Below are 19,833 nucleotides of genomic sequence, written 5' to 3' on the forward strand. Positions count from 1 at the left end.
TTATGCAAGTTCCTGAATTCTGTTGTGGAAATGTAGGGATTTATGCCCTGTTATACAAATCTATATAAAACCAATACAAATTTTTAAATTTTTTTAATTAAAATTTTATTTTTTTCAATCTTATTTAAAGATTTTTAAATCTTCTTTTTACACTTTTTACTAGGAAGATTAATTTGGTTTATGTTCATTGGCCAGATATTTCCAAGTTTCTTACTACACCACCATTTTCTCTACATTTACCATGATGCTCTCTCTGCCGTAGCAAACATCAGGAGAACACTTAAAGAAGAAGTGTTCCTAAAGACTCTCCTATTGACAAACTGAAACCAAAATTGATGGCAGCCCAAATTTGGAAACTTGACTGCCCAGCAGTTTGCTGTGTTGCAGGATTTACCACACTGCAGACTGCCTCCTTTTGAGGGTGAAACAGTTACCATCATTAGAAAATTATTAAAAATAGTACAGGGTTTCCAAGTCAGGTTTTTAAAATGCTGTAAGGTACAGATACATTACACATATACAGATGGCCACTATGTAACTCTAATTATTGTTGTGTCCACTCAATGTCATAGCAAAGTTTGGCTGAATACATATTTGAGCATTAAAGGCAATTTATGTCAAAGGAATGCTACCTTATATCTAACGATTTTCTTCAAGCACTTTTTCAAGTTCTGTGCATAAAAATAACAAATTTTTCCCCAAAATACATAACCACTCTACAATGTGAAAAGTTCATCCTCATAGTTTAAAGAAAGTCAAACTATCTAGAAGAAAGATCCAGTTTGTCATTTATTTTAAACAGCAGACACATTTCATTTTCATATCTAAGAGGCAAAACAATTCAAATCATCTTTTCCCACATTATATTAAATCAAATCAAAAGAAAACAACAAACCCCAGGACCTGCCAGCCTACAGGCAGCACAGTCATTTGAGACCACTGGCAGGTGACTCTCAATTTTGCTACTAACTGAACGCAACAGTATTTCCTATTCTTTACACCACATTCTCCTGGCTACAAATAAATGCTACAGGTGCTTTTCGTTTTAGGCGACACATACTGGATTACCTATTTCCTCGTAAACTTCTGAATATAAATAAGTACTTGAAAGGCAGGGAGCATGCTTACCTCGCTGGCTAACTAGGCTGAAAGTAATGAGCATTGGGATGTCACTGTGTCCTTGCTGTTTAATAGATTATGGTACACCTTCTGATAAAGGTTGAGGGACATCTGAAAAAAATTTACTCATCTGCTGCTCCAGGTAATAGAATTTCACCTTTCTGCCACCAGCTGCACGCATTGAAATGAATTACCAAAGTAAGAAGTTATCGCCTAAGAATATATTTTTAGGCTTTTAATGTTCCTTTTAAACCTGCATTTTTAAAAAATTCCAAAAGAGACTCGGAGCAGTGCCTGACCAGAGGCACGAAAGGAGTGACTTCAGTTACAGAGGAGTGCTCCATAAATTGATATGCCTCATATCAGCCACCAAATGAGGAAGCCTTGACTTGAGGAATGTCTGGTCTACTTCTTTCTACCAGTTCCTTTGACTTAAAATTTCAATCAAGCCTTCACTCAGCTATCATTTGCTCTTCAAATTTATTGAAAAACTTCAAATAAATTAGAACAGATAATACCCACTATCAACAAAAGGTATCCATCACATGTAAATCAATGTAGAAGGCATGACTACGAGCAATGTGAATTACGTACATGATTTTTTGGAATCACATTCATGCAAGTAAAAATCTCATAACCTAGAGCAAAGATGAAAGCAAGAAAAAAAAAAAAAGCTACATGCCATACTCGGGTTTCAAACCCCAGACATTTGTCAGAAATATTCCTGAAAGAACATACATTTTTTCATGGTCTAACTGAAAAAAGAATAAAACTAGCTGGGGAGAATAGGAAGAAAAATGGTTTCAAAATGTACCATCTTCTCCAATGGTCTGACCACAGAATAAAACAGGTGGGGAAATAATCTAGAAAATATCCTTCATCTGACTCCATGTTCTGGAAATGTGTCTGGACACTGTCCTTCATGCTCTAACATACAGTACATTTTGTTTTGAAAATTTCAACTGTACCTCGCTGCTATGAGAAGGAATCCACCATTCAATGAAGTCATGCGTCACATTGCAGGAAGACCAAAAACAAAGCCCTCCAAACCAAAAATTCCCCTCGAGAAAGCAGCCAGGCCGTTAATTTTGAAAATTTGAAAGGCACAACTGAGCAAGACCCACAGTAGGGTTCAAACCCTACAGGAATCTTTTCACCCATTCAAGCACGTTTTCAAGTGAGAGCTCTGCTTCCCGGTACATGTGAGCGAGTACCTCTAGGAGAGCACAGAGGAGTGGCACCCCAAGGCTCAGGAGTTCGTACAGGTAGGTATAGTTATATGCATTGTCCCTGAAATGGAGGAGGGTAGCGTGCAGGAAACCATGCATCCAGTTAGACAGGCGGCTGGGAATGTCAAGCAGATCCCTGGTCACCCGCAGGGGCCAGCTTAGCGTGCCCCGTAAGAAGGAAGTCAGGATACCTGGGGACCTGTCCTCTGGACTGCTAGCAGTGGACAAACTGCTTTCTGTGGTGATCTCTGTGGGTTTGGCTTCCACTTTCTTCCATGCATCTATCGCCTCCTTAGGAAAAGCATTAAAAAATAAAATGTTAAATGTGATTCTAAAGTGTGTAAGTCCAGTTTCTGCTACCGTCTTCAGTTTTTATATACATTTTCATTTCCAGTTCAACTGGAAATGAAAACTTTATATATATTCAAGTCTTTATATACATTTTGCTAAGTTCAACTGTACTTTGCACAGATTCCATTGAGAACCAGATTATAAATATGCCAAACTCACAGAATGAGGTTTGTATTTTAGCACTGATTTTACTGCACATGAGGTAGAAAACATCCACACACACACAAGTATTTCACCCTGCCCCAGATAAAGCTGCCTCAATATTGCATTGGCAATAAAATCACTCCATACCTTTCCATGGATCTGTATTGTTGCCCTTCTCTTTCTGTGTTTCATACTGGTTTTGCAGTGAGTAAAATGAGGTTTACAGTAAAATTTACCTACAAGAGGAAAAAATCAGTTACAGCATATGTTATTTATTCATATATGGACAGAAAAATCACTGTTGCATCTATTAAAAAAATGAAACCAGGATAATGAACAGTTGGGCAGCAAAAGGAACAGGAAACCTGGCACTCATTCTGACTAACTGCTCTGAATAGGTTTCTTTTACAGATTTGCACATTAGTCCAGTAAAACAAGGTCATTTATCTACCTCTCAGATATAAGATTAATAAACAGCAAGAAAACCAACATCCCATAAATACAAAGTTACAAACCAACAAAAGACATCAAGCAGAAAAAAAAGTCAATAATCTGCTAAAAAATACATCTTTGCAGTTTATCCATACTGAAAAAGAACCAATTTGACCTTGAATCTTTAATATTTTTGCAGAGGGAGATCAGGTTAATACTCTGATCTACTCAAATACTTTGGAAGGGACCAGGGAATTTCAATTTAGTTTGATAATTCCATTCCAAACTAAAAAAAAAAAAAAAAAAAAAGGAAGGAAAACCCCAGAGGATTTAGGTGGGATGAAGCACCCAAGATCTGAACCACTTGTTCTACAGCAGCCTGGAGTCTGAAATAAATCAGACTGTGCTTGGTCAGTCCTACTGCTCTCAGCTCCTGACCATAACATTGTAACAGAAATAACCTACGTTCCCTGCATCCATGTAAATCTGCCACTGCTATGGCTTGATCCTTATAGATCATGTTATTTAATGGCCAGTTTTAAATGGAGATAAGAATAACTCTATATTATTGGAGACACCTCACCCCTTTTTCCCCCCTTACTTCGACCTGTGATTCAACAGAGTGCATTTTGCACACTCAACTTATTTTCCACTGAGGATTTCTTCATTTACAGCTCAGGTCTGTCATAACTCAACTTTTTTGAAAAACTAGGACTGCAAGTACAAGGACTCAAAGATAGCAGGGACACAAACAGCACACTTGGCAGACCTCCTCCTGACCGTGCTACCAGGACAGACCTTTCCCCTTCGCTCCAGTAAGAGCACCAATACTCAGACATTTCAAAATACTCCTAAATAGCTCCTACATTACCTTCTTCAACATCAAAGGCATAAATTCCTAAGCGGAGTGTAGTAGAACATATTTCACACTTGAAGCACTCCCTGTGAAAGAAGTGGCCTTCTGCACTCAGCCGCTCCATGACATAGACCCGTTTCTTGCAGAAATAACAAATGTCACTCCCCCCGATGGACTTGGGGAATTCTTTTCGCAGAGAACCCTGTTCAAAGATAAAAACAGAACATAAAGCTGTGGCTCCACACCCAGATATAAATCCTTATGAAGGGGGCAGCTGCTTGAAGGGTTGCACAGCACCCTCCAAGCAAAATTACAGTAGGCATCAGTCAGCTTTTTAATTACTCATTATTGCAATTCTATAGGTTTATGCAGAAATTAATAAATCAGACATCACAAGGACTTTAAAGGGGTGACTTTGATGCTGGACTTGCATCCAGTTTCCCTCTGGGAGTTCACCAACATTTTGGTTACTCAGGTCCAAGAGCAGCACCATCCCTGAGTGCTCCCTCATCACCCTGCACCATCCTGGCTCCGGGACTCGTGTCTCTCTCAGAAGGTGAAGACAAACCTCACCAGCCTCAAACAGCAGACTTGCATCTGCAGCCAAGCAAAAAAGCACCCTGAACTCTCCGTTCAGACACAATCTGGAGGACAATACAGGCTTGTGCTTTAAGTTCCAGGAGGAAAAGCAGACAGTCAGTCTTCAAAGCTGCTGTCTGAACCACCCTTCCCATTGCCACAGCCGTGCCTCCCCTCTCAGCTGTGTTCCTCCCGAGACTACAGCCCAACCTGGGGCTTGGTTAGCTTTAAAAATCACTTTGTTTCCTACCACGCACATTCAGAACATCTTCAATGCATTCAAAATACAATCCATATTAACCACATGAAACTATTTTCAAAGTCTGTTGAAATTAGGCTGGTAATTAACATTCTTTAATTGCCACGAATCTCATCCCCTCTTACATACACATGCAAGGTACAGAAAAGTGAACTAGAAATTGATTAGATGCCACTGGACTTCCCTTTTCTTATTAGAGGCAGGTTGAGGATGTTACTGTGCATTACTGTATTATGGTTGGTTACAGGTTGGTACAGGTGAGCGTGCTGTGCCCGCCACATCCATCACCACCTCCCTCCCCTGCCACTATCCCTGCTGCCACAGGAGAGGTAGCACACATGGGATGGAGGAGGAAAAGTCCAAGGCACATTCAGACAGTAGCACACAGTCCACACAACTCATCTTTCATTTGTGAGCAAAAGAAAGCCTTGGAACCATTTTTTAATGTTAAGTAGAACTCACAATTGTCATTGTCACATAGTCTTGTGCTCAGAAGTTGAGAATTCTATTCCAGATCTGCCATTAGTAATCAATTTTGCTCCGATGGATCATTTTAGAGCATGAATCTTTCCAAACAAACAACCATGCAAATGGAAAACCACACAGATGTGCTTTTAAAACCATGGTATTAAATAGATCAGATAGTTACAGTGAAGCTGAAACAACTGAGTTTAGTGCTGGCTGGTAAGTAAAGTGTCATCACCACACACAACACCTTACTTGGCTTCCCAGTACCTGACAGCTCTGAGTGGTGGAGGCAGCAGATGGTAACTGAGGAATGGGGCAAGAACCTGCAGCTCTGTCCAGAGACCGCTTCTGAATTCAACACAGAACAGTGTCAGAGTTGAGAAACAGTCCTCTTCAAAAGGAGGCACGGTGATTCAACACTCGAGTGTTAAAAATAACTCCATGAGCATGTACTGCACAAAACTTTCTTTAGAAGCCACCCTAAGTAATAATTGTCTTCTGTTACTAATTCTACAGTGATTACATTTAATAAAAGCCTCCTGAAGTTTTAATTCACACAGTCAAGTAACAGAAATAGAAATAGAAGACGTGGAGAGCAACATTTCCATCAGCACATTGTGCCGATGTGCACTTGATTCTTTCATATAGTGTTAGACCTTTCATAAGGCTTCAAGTGCTCCACAACTGGGCTCTTAAGTCAGGATGGCATTCTGGGAACATTACCCTTAAGTCAAGTTACTGTTTCTTTGTGGGTTTAGTCTTACCAGTTCAAGCTGTGGCTTGGGTCTGTGATCATTCACATACAGATTTACAAGAACTTCAGCCACAGCTCCAATTGCACGTGAGACCTTTCCTACAGTCGTCTAACCAGGAAAGGGAGGAAGATGAAGAATAGAAGGAAGAGCTTTAGTTACCCTTGAAAGAGAATTTAAAGACAAAAAAGGACAAGAATGATTTGGGCATGCAAACATTGATACAGGGAGGCAGGAGAAAGAGCAGAGGGGAAGCCCAGCAGAGCACAAGCATGTTCATGCGTAACCAGCGTGGGGCCACAGAAGGCTTCTGTGCAGCCCACAGACTTTTCCCTGAGGATGACTGAGAAGTTCCTGATGGGAGCAAATGCTTCTCCTCAAGGCTTCTCAGCTCAGAAAGGGCTGAGCTGGGAGCCACTGCCTGGCTATCTGAGCTGGACATTGGACATTAAAAAAAACCCCTATTGTTCACTTCAACTTCTCTGGGACTTGGCTGTTACATTTCAGAACAGGGGTGGGTTTGACCTCCATATTAACACTCCCAAACTGTGACATTTCAGGGAACATTCTATGCAAATGTATGAGCCAAGCCCCACACAGAAATGTTTTGTTGGTGCTCACAGGGCAACCATTTGCCCTCTTCCCAGTGACTCATTGCAATGCCAGAGAGAACTGGAGAAACCACGCTAGTGAGAGGGAAAACTTCTCCTTTAATCTGCCTCATCACACTGCTACAGCCATGAAAGTCAGGCTATTTTTAACCAAACGTATCAATCAGGTCTGCAAGGAGCCAGCAGTGGCTTAGGCTTTGTGGCTCCAAATGCAAGTGGACAGACCAGTGACTGCATGGTCTGTGCTTCCCTGCCCAAACACCTGCCTGGGGACTGGAACAGGGGAAAAGTGTGTGTGCATGAGTGTGTGAGTGGCAGCAAGTAGGGAGGTACTCTGCTCCTGGAAAACAGACAGTGAAGGCTTCACAGATTTACAGAAATATCTTCCACTATAAATCAAATTTCCTGTATTGATTGGGATTTCAGCTTTCTAGTCAATGTAAGATCCCACAGCCTCTCTGGTAGCAAATGCAGCAAGGGCCATCCTGGTCTGGCCAGGGGTCTGGTGCTCTGCTTCTGAACTCAGGGCACTGTTTTTTTCCATTATACGTATGACACATGATATCATAGCTAATACTCCATTTGCCTCTCACAGAGCCCAGATCTCAAGGAAGTCACCCTCTTCTCAGTGAAGTGATTCGTCTACTGCCACCACACCAAGTCCTGCTAATTGAAGGTTTTAATACACCAGAAAGTTGCCATAAACAAAGGAGAAAAATATAAATGCAACGGTATTTGGAATACTTTAAAACAATCTTAAAGCATTTTCCATCAAGTTTAAGAACACTTATAATGCACTGTGGGTGTGTTATCAAAAATTATTATGGATAAAAAAGTTCAAGGGAACATGCTCCCCTTTATAGCTCCCCTTATCTTTTGAGAGTCATCTCATAACTAACCTGATATCCAGGCAGGTACAAGATATACACATTAAAACTACAAAGGCCATTTAAGGGACAAATTTCTATCCTGTTTGGTTTTGTTTAGTATAAAAAGACTTTAAAATATTACTCAATACCTGGACAACTTGTGGGTAATAACTGCAAAGTTATCTGCTGATTACACACCACAACGCTGTCCCAAGTGGCACAGCATTTTATAAACCACTGCAATAAGTGCTACTTGCCACTACAGGAAAACTACATTCCTTTGATTTGTTTAAGAACATGGAACAAAAAAAAAAATTTCCTCCCCAAATTCTGCACCTCTGAATATGCTGGGCAATTTCCAGGCCATGTTGTACACGTACAAGTAATGTACAAGTTCTTGTCCACAAGATCCAAGGTAAAAGATAGTGTTCAAAGTCAGTTGAAGCAGAAAGTTTTCCTTGAACTAGATAAATACTGGAGCAATCAGTTAAATAACAAGGCTGTGCTTAAAGTGCAAGTAGTTGAATTTCAGGAAAAGTATCCTTGAACCTGAACTACACCTTGAAATTCATCAGGTTGGCTGATTTCTGTTCTCCATCCATTGGAACAATCTATGTAAACATTAAAGCAGTCAAAACAAGAAAATTGCATGTTTATACACACTTTAAAAATGTTACTAAAAAGCAAATGTTCCTATAATGAATGCGAATTCACATTCCAAGTAAAAGCAAGTGAGATTTCAATTTAACTTAGCAACAATGCCCTTAAAATCATGCTTTAACTTTTGGTCAGCCCTGACTTGGTCAGGCAAGGGATGTTTGCTGCACATCCCTTCCAAGAGAACCATTCTGTTCTGTTCGAGTGCCACTCAATCACCAGCCAGAAACGTCAGGGCAGGATGAGGATGCGCCAGGGCAGCCCCAAGAGCACCTGCCACCCTCAGAAGCACTGAGACTACTGAGGTTACTGCTCTACTGAAGTCACACACGGCTTTGTAATGCTGGGGCCACTGTCTGCATGTACCAGGCTCACAGTTCAGGCAGCTTTATGCCAGCAGCTTTAAAGCCTTTGCTGAACAGCAATCCTAAACAGTTACCTTACACGGTGAATTTCAGGGAACAACCAGAAAATACTTAAAAATCCCAAGTGTTTGTGATTTCCTCACACTGTTGAGCTGTCAGTGGCACGATGCTTTCCAGCAGGTTGACCAGGGTGGTTATTACCATGGGAAGAGAAAGCTGCCTTCTGTATTTCCCTGTGTTATTATTCAGAGCTGCACAGCCAGCCAAGTAAGCCTCAGTGGCATTCTCATAAAACAAAGGAAACATGCTCTCTGCCTCCAAAAGCATACAATGCTTTCCCTTTGTTCTTTCATATCCTTAATTATTTTCCTGGTCTTATTTTGCTTTGAGGGTGATTTATTTACTTTTCATACAAGCTGCTACGTATATTTTCTCTCTGAGATAAACAACATTTGAGTAATAAGTTACTGTGTGTAGGAAACACCCCAGCCCTGCTTACTGCTGGCAATTAGAGTCACGTCACTGAAGGGAAGCTGTTGGTCCAAGCTCTGCAGGGAGTAAATTGATTGCAAAAACTTCCCAGTTCTTACGACACACGGTGTGGATTCACTCATGCAAAGTTCAGATGAACAGAGTTTTCTGAAGGTTAATCCAACCTTGAGCAGAAAACAGGAATAACCAAAGCCCAGCCTGTAATACAATATATGCTAACTCATAATTCTAGTTATGTGAATTTTGACAGCTGATTGAAGCTAGAAAGTACTTCTGATTATTATTGGTATATTGCACACAGAAGGTAATTCTTACTAAGTTGTAATGACTGCATGTCGTGAAAGAAAGAATATGGACTCACAGCTTTCTTTTCAAGTGTTCCTTGCAGGACTTAGACTTAATAACAAGTTTCTGTAATTAGACAGAATTAATAGCCACCCTTTTCAATAACTGTGTCCCCATAACTAATACTGTTCCAAGCAAAACTCAACAGGTGCAATGGTTTGTCATGTCTGGTAACAGCCTCAGAACTCACCTGAAATTAAAATGACAGCACTAGCTATTTAAAATCATGGGAGGGTGCTGATATTTATAGGTCATATATCATGAAGCCTTACAGAACTCAAAACACTTCTATTACCTTCTGTTTGCTGGGGGAAAAGAAGAAACACTTGACAGCAACACACAGCAGCTCTTCCTGTTGATTTATCAATCCCAAAACACTTTCTGATACTGAAGTCTACACTCAACTAATGATAATTCTCAGAACAGAGAGTAAAATTCAAGTTTTGAGACCCATAACTCCCCTCAAGATAACAGAGACAGAGGCAGTTTCTGGCATATTCACAGCAGAGAGGTCCAAACGTATTGTTGAATAGCACTTGAAAATCCACAATGTGCACCTGAAATACTGTTGAATTTTTATATATATAGCACTACACATTTAGTCACATTTAGTGCTTTACAGAGCAGGATAAAATTTTCACATTCTGAAAGGTGAACAATCTCTAAGAATAAAACACAGGGACAACAATTTGACTGTGATTCTATCACCACCTGTGCCCCTGACAGGAGGAGCAAAGATCACCTGATCATTACCAGACCTGCTGTTTAAAAATTCTCCCAAAAGCCACACAAAATGCACCACATTTACACCTATGAAATGCACAGTGTACAAGAGGCTGGCAGCCTGTACAACACATGGAGCTGGGTATGCAGGCATCAAAATGCTCATGCATGTAGATCTGCCAAAGTGTAAATGTAGTCCTACTTAACTAGCCAAATATTTACCCAGTGAGATGAACATATATTTACTGTGCTGGTGACAGAACTAGATTTTCTTGCTTCAGCTGAGCTGCATTCTGCCAGCATCTCTAGTGAGAGCACTTTTCAGCTGAAGTAAACTCAGCCTGAGTGAAACCAAGTAACAACAAACTATTGCCACACCATTTAAATACAAAGGCAAACCAATCAAGGCTCTCAGTGCCCTTTAAACAAAACCCAGTTTTTAAAATATCCAGAAAAAAAGATTGCTCAGGACAAAGGCTCTCCAAGAAGTGATGTTAAAATCCCAATAAATTATTTCTGACAGAGTTTCCACATGATTAAAAGCCTAGTTCTCATATTCTAAAGGGTTTTTGAGATAGCTTAGGTTTGGGTTTTGGGCTTTTTTTATTCTCTTTGCAGAGTCACAAAGTTCTCCGAATCAAATGAACATTAGCCCCCAATCTTTTGGAAACCATGACTTAGCTTAAAACCCATCACATGTTGTACCTCTTAAGTCAAAAAAGTAAGAGGTAAATCCAGGCAGAGGAATTACTTTGAAGCTGAATGAAGGGAATTAGGGGATTACTGCAGCGAGGCACCTGCTGAGCTTGCAGTGTCCTTGAAGGGCCATGTCCCCTGTATTTCCCTGGGTACTAGGAGTCAGGCACTCATTGCACCACAGCCCATTAGCACCAGCCTCAGCAGTAAGAACTGAGTACCTCTGACCTAAGTGTCATCTCCTTCTTTCCAAGTATGGATGTTTCCTCTCCGTAAGGTCTGCTGTTACAAAGAACTGTATTCTAGCTATTCACATGCAGAAGCAAGTTTAAAGCACAAATAATTAAGCAAACAATAATAAAATGTCTGTATTGATAAATGCTCATACAATTCTAAGGCATGTCCATTCTAAGATGTGGTTAAAATAACCATCATTGTGCAGGTTTTCTCCTGCAGAGCAGACAGATATGCTTACGAAAAGAAACATAAATGCCACCAACCCCACAGCACCCAGTTTGCTTTATAATGTGAAGCTTTCTTCAGCATGCCTGTGGTATCATCCAACAGCAGATCATTCAAAATAAGCAGCAATGCAAAATTTTCAGAATTGAAGTAAAAAAATGTTAGCCATTTGTTTTGTCCTTCAGCTTTCACCTGAGCCATTGCTGATGATGACATTCCTCTTACAAACATGCAGAACTAACAACAGCAAAAAGGGAAATTTTGATTTAAATGTGAACTACAACCTATACAACAGGTCTGCTGGCAGCACCTTCCATCCAAGCCATTTCTCAAGCAGCTTGAGTAAAAGTTTGGGTTTTACATGAAAAATCTCTTAATAGAGTACCTGTTGAGAAGAAACAGCAGAGGAAGCTGAACCAACAGATGATGAAGCAGCAACAGCTGAATGATGAGGTGCAGAGCAAGAGGGAGTTGGGGGCTGAGAATGGGGTAAGCCTTTAGTAGGTAGCTTATTCTGTGTAGAGCAGAAACAGGAGAGTTACCCAAGAGACAGTGACATCAACACAGGTTAAGTTCACAGTCATGCATCAAAAAAACAGAAACACAATGACAGTTCTACTCTTCTTGCTACCTCTGCACAGTCAGGGCCCAAGGAAATCATCATGGCATCTTCATGGTAAATGATATTATTGTACTACTTCTTTAATAGAAATATTCACAGTGTGCAGTAAGGTAAGATAGTGCTGGGAGAAGGCATAATGAAATCCAGCAAAAACCAGAGTGCACCAAGTACCACTGCTCAGCAACTGATTAGAAACTGTGAGCCAGCAGTGTGTGCTTAAGCACAACACATAGCTTATTTGAACACATTTATCTCCTGCTAAAGCACTCTGATTAGCTTTATGATTCAGATTGTTTCACCTCAATTAACAATGCAATAATATTTAAACAACACTTTTTACTAGTTTCAGTGGAATCCACATTACTTTTCAGATCCACACAGAATGAAAGAAAGTTAAAACCAAAACCACTGCAATTTCTTGCCCTTCATGAATTCTTATATATCTTCCAATTCAGCAGTTCTTCAGGTGCAAAACTTAAAATTCACCTTCGGAAACTCCATGTATCCAAACATTGAGGCGAGATGTGCTGCTTTCTCTTTAATGTTCTTTTTATGGAATTCCCTATTTGCTATGGTCTGAGCTCTTTTCTGCAGACAGCCAAGGAAGGACAGCCAAGAAAAGAAAGAGAGAGATTTCAGTTAAAATCACATCCATTAACAAAACACAGAAGTTTGTAGGAAGACTTATTGTCTTAATACAACCTACAGTCAACAGAGAACAAGCCAGCAAAACCACAGTACACAGATTGTCATAGGCATTTAAGAGACAGAAAGGAAAAGAAGTTGCTTGTCACCTGTTTCATTTTTTCCTCCAGGTGCTGAAGACGCTCAAGCACTCCAGAAAGCACAAATGCAGCAGAACAGGCAGACGCGAGATTTTCAGAGGTTTCTGACAGACTGGGCTGGGGATCTGTTTTGCGCACAGTCTTTGCTCTCCTGGCCATATGATCAGAACCATTTAAAGACTGTTTGGGTTCCCTGACCTCGTGTTCACTCCTAGCTACCACCTGAAACTGGGAAACACTTGAAGTGAACAAAACTCTGCTTTCTGCACTACCATGCAGCTTTTAAGGACGCTTCCGAAAGAACGGCACAGTCATGCACATAACCAGAAATCAAATGTTCTCACACCACTCTTTGCACACTGTCTACTGAGCTTCTGGTGCTTGTGCACATGCACTGAAATAAATCCTTGTGCAGGCCTTGACATCCTTCTCTACACTTCTGAGTTTTTGTGAAAAACCTCAGCAGCAGTGCAGAAGAACATCTTTTTCTAGGGTTTACAGCAAAGGTTTTGCGTTGGGGTATTTCAGCAGCACATCTGCCTGAAACTCAGCTTGTAATCAAATTATATTTATGAGGATTTCAACAGTAATTCTTGCCATAGTTCTAGATCTAGTCTGATCCAAATCAGTATACAATGTATTTCAGATTTAAGGCATTTGCTGAGGAGTTCAGAACACATCTCTGAATTTGAGTTTTCATATAAAATAGCTTCTGACCTGCAGATTCTCACATGCAACACAGATCTCATTTCACTGCAGACTGCTCTTAAAGTGCCATTACAGGATGTTTACTTCAATGTGAAACTCTGATGAAAAGTGAATGTCAATACTGTTTGAGATGAGATTGCTTTCAGTGAAAGTACTAAGAGAGAAATTTAGACTACATTGTCAAAAATTTTTCCCCATATATGTGATGCTGCAAAAGAGCTTTCAGCAGAAATTCTTATTACAAGTTCTACTTATAGAAATAAAACACCTGGGCACCAATATCAGCTTTTAAATGCTCAAGCTTTTATCTTATATATTTTTGCCAGGTTTCTCTCTTAGCCTTATCATTACAATAGCCCAAAGCATCAAATTTTGCACAAATATATGCACAAACTTTCAGGTACTGCTGTAGTTTTCTCACATGTTAAATGTAGCTTTGTAAATACATTCATACAATTTGGAGTCTAGATATGGTAACACAGAAATCAACACTTGTGTTTTCAGGGTATTTCCACACTTTCAGAGAGTCTTCTCATTTGGCAAAGCAAGTGTAAAATAGCTTTTTAATGGTGTTTTCACAATTCTCAGCTAAATGCGTCTGTGAACTTGGCAGTTTCCGTCCAAATACTGCTTTGTATCTTACGTAGCTCTGCAATAACAGCAAGTTCCCAGCAGTGAGAGAAATGCTGTGCTTGACAGGTGTTACCTATAGGAGTTTCCTACCTGCCTTTTTGGTTGAGGTGGAAGAAGGCTTGGATCCATAGGTTTAGCAAAGCGAGGATTAGCAGGAGGGTCAGAGGAGAGCAGGGCTGGTCTATCTGTTAGCTCCTTGTAAAGCATTTTTAAAATTGCAAAGACGGAGATAAGGAGGGGAAAAAAAAGGAAGACAGTAAATAGGATTCAAAGAATTTCTGAGGCAGAAAGAAATAAAAGCTTCTTTTAAAGACACATAACTATGAAGCTTAACAACAAATTTTGCATATTTTTGCCACCTACCCATTTTATTAGCAACTTCTACCATCAAAGATATACTTAAAGTTGAACACATTTAGTACTTCTTAACAGAGTTTATGATCAAAATAACTTCCTCCAGCATGGCCAAGGAAATCTCTGGCCACTCACCACACACTGAAAGCTCAGGGTACAGACAAGTAGCCAGGTAGTGTGCAAACAACTTTGGTTCAAGGATAGACAAAGTCACTGGACATCTATAAAGCCTACACTACTGAAGGACCTAAATATTTAAATAAACAAATGGATACATGGATGAAGAATTAAGAAAGCCACCATCTTTCTCAAAACATCCACAACTTGCTTATCCTTCCTTCAGATCTTTCAGATGACAGATCTAAACTCTGCTGATTCCAACTATTTCTGGTTGAAGTGATTTTGAGCTTCTCCCATCTACCTTGGCAGCATGGGATGGTTTTTAAAATACCTGTAGTCACACTAACAACAAACCACGAAAACGCTGTACGATGCACAAATGTATTCCACCCTGCCTAGTTTTGGAATGGAAATGGCAGCCAGACATATCTTGCAAGAGATTAGGTTTCCTTTTGACACTTCCTAGGTTTTCCATAAAGACAGACTCCACAGGATATGCAGTGTCCTTTATTTGAAAAGTATAAGCAACAACAGGCCTTCTGCAATACTGTATGCAGCCACCTTAGACTTCCAAATAACACAACTTCTACAGGCTCACTTCCATGAGATTTCTAGACACTGTAACACAGCAATACATTATTGTTAGACGCCTTAGTCAATCTATATGAGTTGTATTTGTGTACCAAGTATTGAGAGAAATACTTTTAATTTGCATGAAGTATTAAAAAAGACAACCCACTTAAAAGACCCCCTAACAGACTCCTGTCTTCCCTGAGAAATCTGCATCACCTTCACAAGAAGGGACTACAATTCAATTTCAGAGATGGCTTTCATGTTCACCTATGACCTACCTGTCTCTGCAGAATTGTATTTGAAGCATTCTCTTCAAACTTTGCCAGCAGCTGAGTTGCCATTGATTTGACTTTGTTCTGGTTCATTCCTTCTCTGCCATCATTCTGTTCCTTCCCATTGTCTGTCCCCTGGCTTGGAAAGCCTGAAGTCTGCAAGGAAACAACAAACTGTGTTTTTCTTATGTTTCCCACAACACTCATGAAGGGAGAGGAGGAGAAATGCATCGTCCTTTTCAGCAAAGGGTGAAAGGAAATATAGTCTGCAGTATATTAAAATGACATGTTTAGCATGCAAAAAATTGCCAAAAAGTATTTTTGTGGGTCCCAGATCACAGTAAAATGGAACATTAATCAGTGCTGCTATTCATAAAGCAGAGTCACAAAGGTGACTAATCAGAGAAGGGGTAGAAACCAAGCTGCAATGCAAAATCTGCAAATAAAAATTGTCTAAATAGACAATTAGGAAAAGGAAAAAACCCCAATACGTTAAATGTTCCTGTGTCAGTACAAAAACTAGTGCAATTTAGTTAATGCTCCACTCCCTACCAAACGATTAAAATTAATTTAGCACTTCTTTAGTGCACACCACAGTAAATTCAAGGCTTCAAGGGAGAGGTTTTTTCCCTGCCATGCTCCAAAGGCCAAACCTTGGCCCCCTAGCTCCCAGTGCTTCCTTAGCTCTGGTGCCCATCAAGGAGCTGGACACGGGTGGGCACCACTAAACACCAACCTGTTCAAAGACACCAAAGAGTCCTTTCCGACGCCTTTTGTTAGTCTCATTTTCTTCTGTTTTCCCTTCAGCCTGAAAGGGCAAAGCCAAAACAAGTTCTATGAGTTACTGCAGCAATTCCCAAGTCCACCCCATGAGCTCCTCCCAGGAGAAGTTCCATCCCCAGGCAGGTGAGGTCTGGGCTGTGCTCAGCCAGGCACACACAGGTAAGCAGTGCCAGCATCAGGGGGTCTTGCTGCCCCTCGTCAGAGCCCCCAGCTCAGCAGCTATCAGGGCAGGAAGAGCTGCCACACAGCCCCTGACCGGGAGCTCTCACTGGACTCCAGTGCATGAGAACACATGCTTGTACACTGTGCTGAGCAGGCCCTGCAACTTGGTGTTTAATCTTTCCCTCTTTCAGTGCTGAGGAGTTTAGAATTCATAAAGCACTAACACATCCTTGAAGAAAAAGGTTTTACAGCATGAGTTATTCTGTGAATTTTCAGCTAGACCGTACTGTTTTCCAAAGAAGTAACAAAACCCAGAAACCCCTCACTCTTTCACTGTAACCCCCAAGTCTCTCTTGAACCATGTGTCTGCATGCAGATCATGAATTCATAGTAGAGTCATACTTCCTTTTTTGAGCAATTACTGTCTGCCTTAAAGATCTGTCTCCTCATAAGGTTCACCTCCCTGACTATGGCTGAACATTACAATACTTAAGCAACAAAATTGCTTCTTTTGTGTTCAAGACACACACATATTTCATTATTTTATTCAACTAGAGATTACACAAATCAGTAATACTTCATACTCAGTCTGCACAAACTTGAAAAGTAGTCAATGCTGGCAAATTTTTATAACTTCTTATAACATTCAGTCATGAAGATTTGATACAGTGACAATTTATGAACAACAAACTATATTCCACTTATTGGCATTTGCCCACGCTGTAACTTAGTGCCTGCTCAGCCAACTTAAAAAACCCCAAAAAGGAATAAAGAAAGATCAAAGAATGCAGGCTTTCTTTTTACATATAGACTGTTTGCAATAAATCATTATGCAGTGAAGACGAGTAATCCCATACAAGTTGTGGGCAGACACCAAAGGACTCAGATGACAATATTTCAATTACTTTGCTTTGCTACGTTGTCTTTCAAGCATCAGCTCAGCAAAACCCAGCTCTGCACTACCTACAGTCCTCAGTCCACCCAGAAAGGGTGAACACAGAACAGCACAATGTATTCTGCGTAATAGCCTGGGCCACATAAAAGCAGCTTTTGCTTGAGTGAATGGAGCAAAGCAAGATGCTACCTTTCAGAAATCAGACAGAAAGGACTCTCATTAAGATGCTGACAAAGAAGTGAAAGACAAAGCAATTTAATTGCCGAGCAAGACTCCAAAAGGGCTGCGCCCTGCATTGTGTAAACACCTCCATTCATTTATTAGTCTGGAGCACAGGAAATCTCAGTTCCTCTCCAGCCGGGCTGACACTCCGAGGAGAATGGAAAACATGATCCAGCTCAGCACAGGCTGCCAGAACAGCCACAGCCACCCCAGCTCCAGGCCCCCCTTCCTGGTCTCTCACAGCCTGCGCCCAGATAAGGATCCCTCCTCCAGCCCAATCCAAGGACAAACTACATGCCATGGAAGTTCAGTTAGCAACACTCTCTGCTCTCCTAAAGCCTGGACAGAACATTTGATATACATACACCTGGATAATGCCCAGCACCACTTTCTGCACGGGAAAGAACCCTAAAAAAGCTGAAGCCACAGCCAAACCCCAAACTCAAGCAATTGCTTTCCGAGGAGCTTAATTTCCCAGCTAGTTTCAGCTGGTTGTGGCACTCCCAAGTCTGTTCTAATCCAAGTACCCTAACCCACCTTGCTTGGTTTGACAGCCCATGGCAGAGCTGCAAAACCTCGCACAAAATGCCTTGTTTCCCAAGCTGATTTGGGAAATAATACTTCCACTTCTCACTTCCAACGGGCTCCCGTAGTGTGAAACCAGAGGGGCCCTTCAGGCAAATCACCTCGTGCTTTCATGTACTGCCAAGAACTCCAGCTCCTGCTATGACAGAAGGCTTATTTCATGACAGGAGGTTAATCAGAGGCTCTATGGCTCAGTAATGGAAAGCTCTCCCCACTGCTAAAAGTCTCTTTACTTCTGCAAACAACTCACTGAAAAACAACATTGTGGTCATGATAAAGGTTTCCCTTCTAGAGAAGTCACCCACAAGAAAAAGCAAAGTTTATTCTGCCTGTTTGGTTTCTCACAGCTTGGCTATCTGGGAACCATGTCACTTTGTGTATATGTGGGTGGCAGGAAATAATTATTTCCTAACAAGGATATTTGAAGTTACTGGACAATTGACTGTCCACAGGTTTTGAAAAAGGGTTTGCAGATGGAAAAAATTCAAGACAAAAGTCAGTGTAGGAAGTATCTGGAAATTCTGGAGTAATTCTTCAGGTGAAAAAAACAGAAATCACATTTCTACAAGACCAGAGAGCAACAAATTTAAAAAGCAGTATATTAAAATACTGAGAAATGCAGTGGATGTGTACATGTGCAAACTCGGGCCTTTGCAAAGCTTCAAGGCTCTGTAGTCCTTAATCACAGCATGTATGGGCATGGATTTTTTTATAACACAGGGATATAACAGGGCCTGTCAGTAAGTTTTCATTAATAAGTAACCAAGAGAGAAAAGAACATGGGCATGACTAAGAGATTGTTATCCCAAAGTTGCTGATCAACCTGCCCACTGTTTGTCACCACTGCAGGTTTCCTCTGCGGGAGCTGGAAAACTTCTCCTCAAAACCCAGACAGAACCCACAAACTGTGCAAATCACTGCTTTTTTCAAAAAGCAGCACTCCCTCCCAATCAATAAACAGTGCAACATAGCACTGATTATTTGAACTGGTATACAATAAAATGGCTGTATATTTAACTCCAGGAATACAGAGCTACAGGACTCTTTCTTACAGGTAGAAATAGCTCAGTGTATACATAAACCCCTTATTTCTGAGCCTGAAAGTTTTTTTTTCATCTTTTCAGAAAAACAATATTCATATGACAAGTCTTGCTTCACAACTCACCTTTGGTACTCGTTTTCTTGTTAAACTTAAATTGATATAATTATTACAGATGAAATTCGATTTTGGTAAATGAGGATCATTATTTTCTTCATTTTGCTTCTCAACAGCATCTGTTGAAAAAACAACTACTTAGCATATTTATTTACATTTGTTTTTAAATTATTCTGACTAAACCAAAGCTTTCTAGTTGAGCGTTGGTAACATAGGCAAATAAAATGAATACATACAATGTAGGGTGGCTTTTTTAAAAAAGAGGGAGAAAAACACAAGCATGAATGTGCTGTGTGCAGTCATCCCTACCAGGGAATCACACCAACAACTTGATGCATGCCCTTCCTGATGTCAAGCAGCAGTTATCCAGCTGCTCCTACTCCCTGAAACCACCAAGGACCCACAAAACCTTGGTGTTCAATCAAAATGTTCCCCCTTTCCTGTGTTAAGCCCGAGGTAACTCTTGCAGGCCAGAATGGCTCTGCTGGGAAAAGCCTCTTGGCTCAAGAGCAGCGCTCGTCAGCAGCCTGGATGAACGCTGCCCCTTCCCCCTT

General features: G+C 40.7%; 1 protein-coding gene across 11 annotated transcripts in view; it reads right to left on the reverse strand.

Moving 5' to 3' along the window:
• MICAL2 (microtubule associated monooxygenase, calponin and LIM domain containing 2) overlaps positions 1-19,833 on the reverse strand; it is a 117,958-nt gene that overhangs the window by 45,799 nt on the left and 52,326 nt on the right. For 2 of the 11 annotated variants that reach the window (XM_064426169.1, XM_064426173.1), the window contains exons 14-23: positions 19,289-19,398; positions 16,213-16,284; positions 15,483-15,632; positions 14,248-14,352; positions 12,826-13,044; positions 12,518-12,619; positions 11,795-11,923; positions 4,147-4,333; positions 2,991-3,079; positions 2,540-2,639 (exon numbers count right to left, since the gene is read on the reverse strand). In XM_064426169.1, the coding sequence (XP_064282239.1) occupies positions 2,540-2,639; positions 2,991-3,079; positions 4,147-4,333; positions 11,795-11,923; positions 12,518-12,619; positions 12,826-13,044; positions 14,248-14,352; positions 15,483-15,632; positions 16,213-16,284; positions 19,289-19,398 (1,263 nt within the window). Of the gene's footprint in view, positions 1-2,539; positions 2,640-2,990; positions 3,080-4,146; positions 4,334-5,704; positions 5,786-6,201; positions 6,301-11,794; positions 11,924-12,517; positions 12,620-12,825; positions 13,045-14,247; positions 14,353-15,482; positions 15,633-16,212; positions 16,285-19,288; positions 19,399-19,833 lie in introns of all 11 variants that reach the window. The other 9 variants (XM_064426180.1, XM_064426170.1, XM_064426171.1 and 6 more) reach the window with 9 other exon arrangements.

The sequence above is a fragment of the Passer domesticus genome, chromosome 6, assembly GCF_036417665.1.
Source record: "Passer domesticus isolate bPasDom1 chromosome 6, bPasDom1.hap1, whole genome shotgun sequence".
Classification (NCBI taxonomy): domain Eukaryota; kingdom Metazoa; phylum Chordata; class Aves; order Passeriformes; family Passeridae; genus Passer; species Passer domesticus.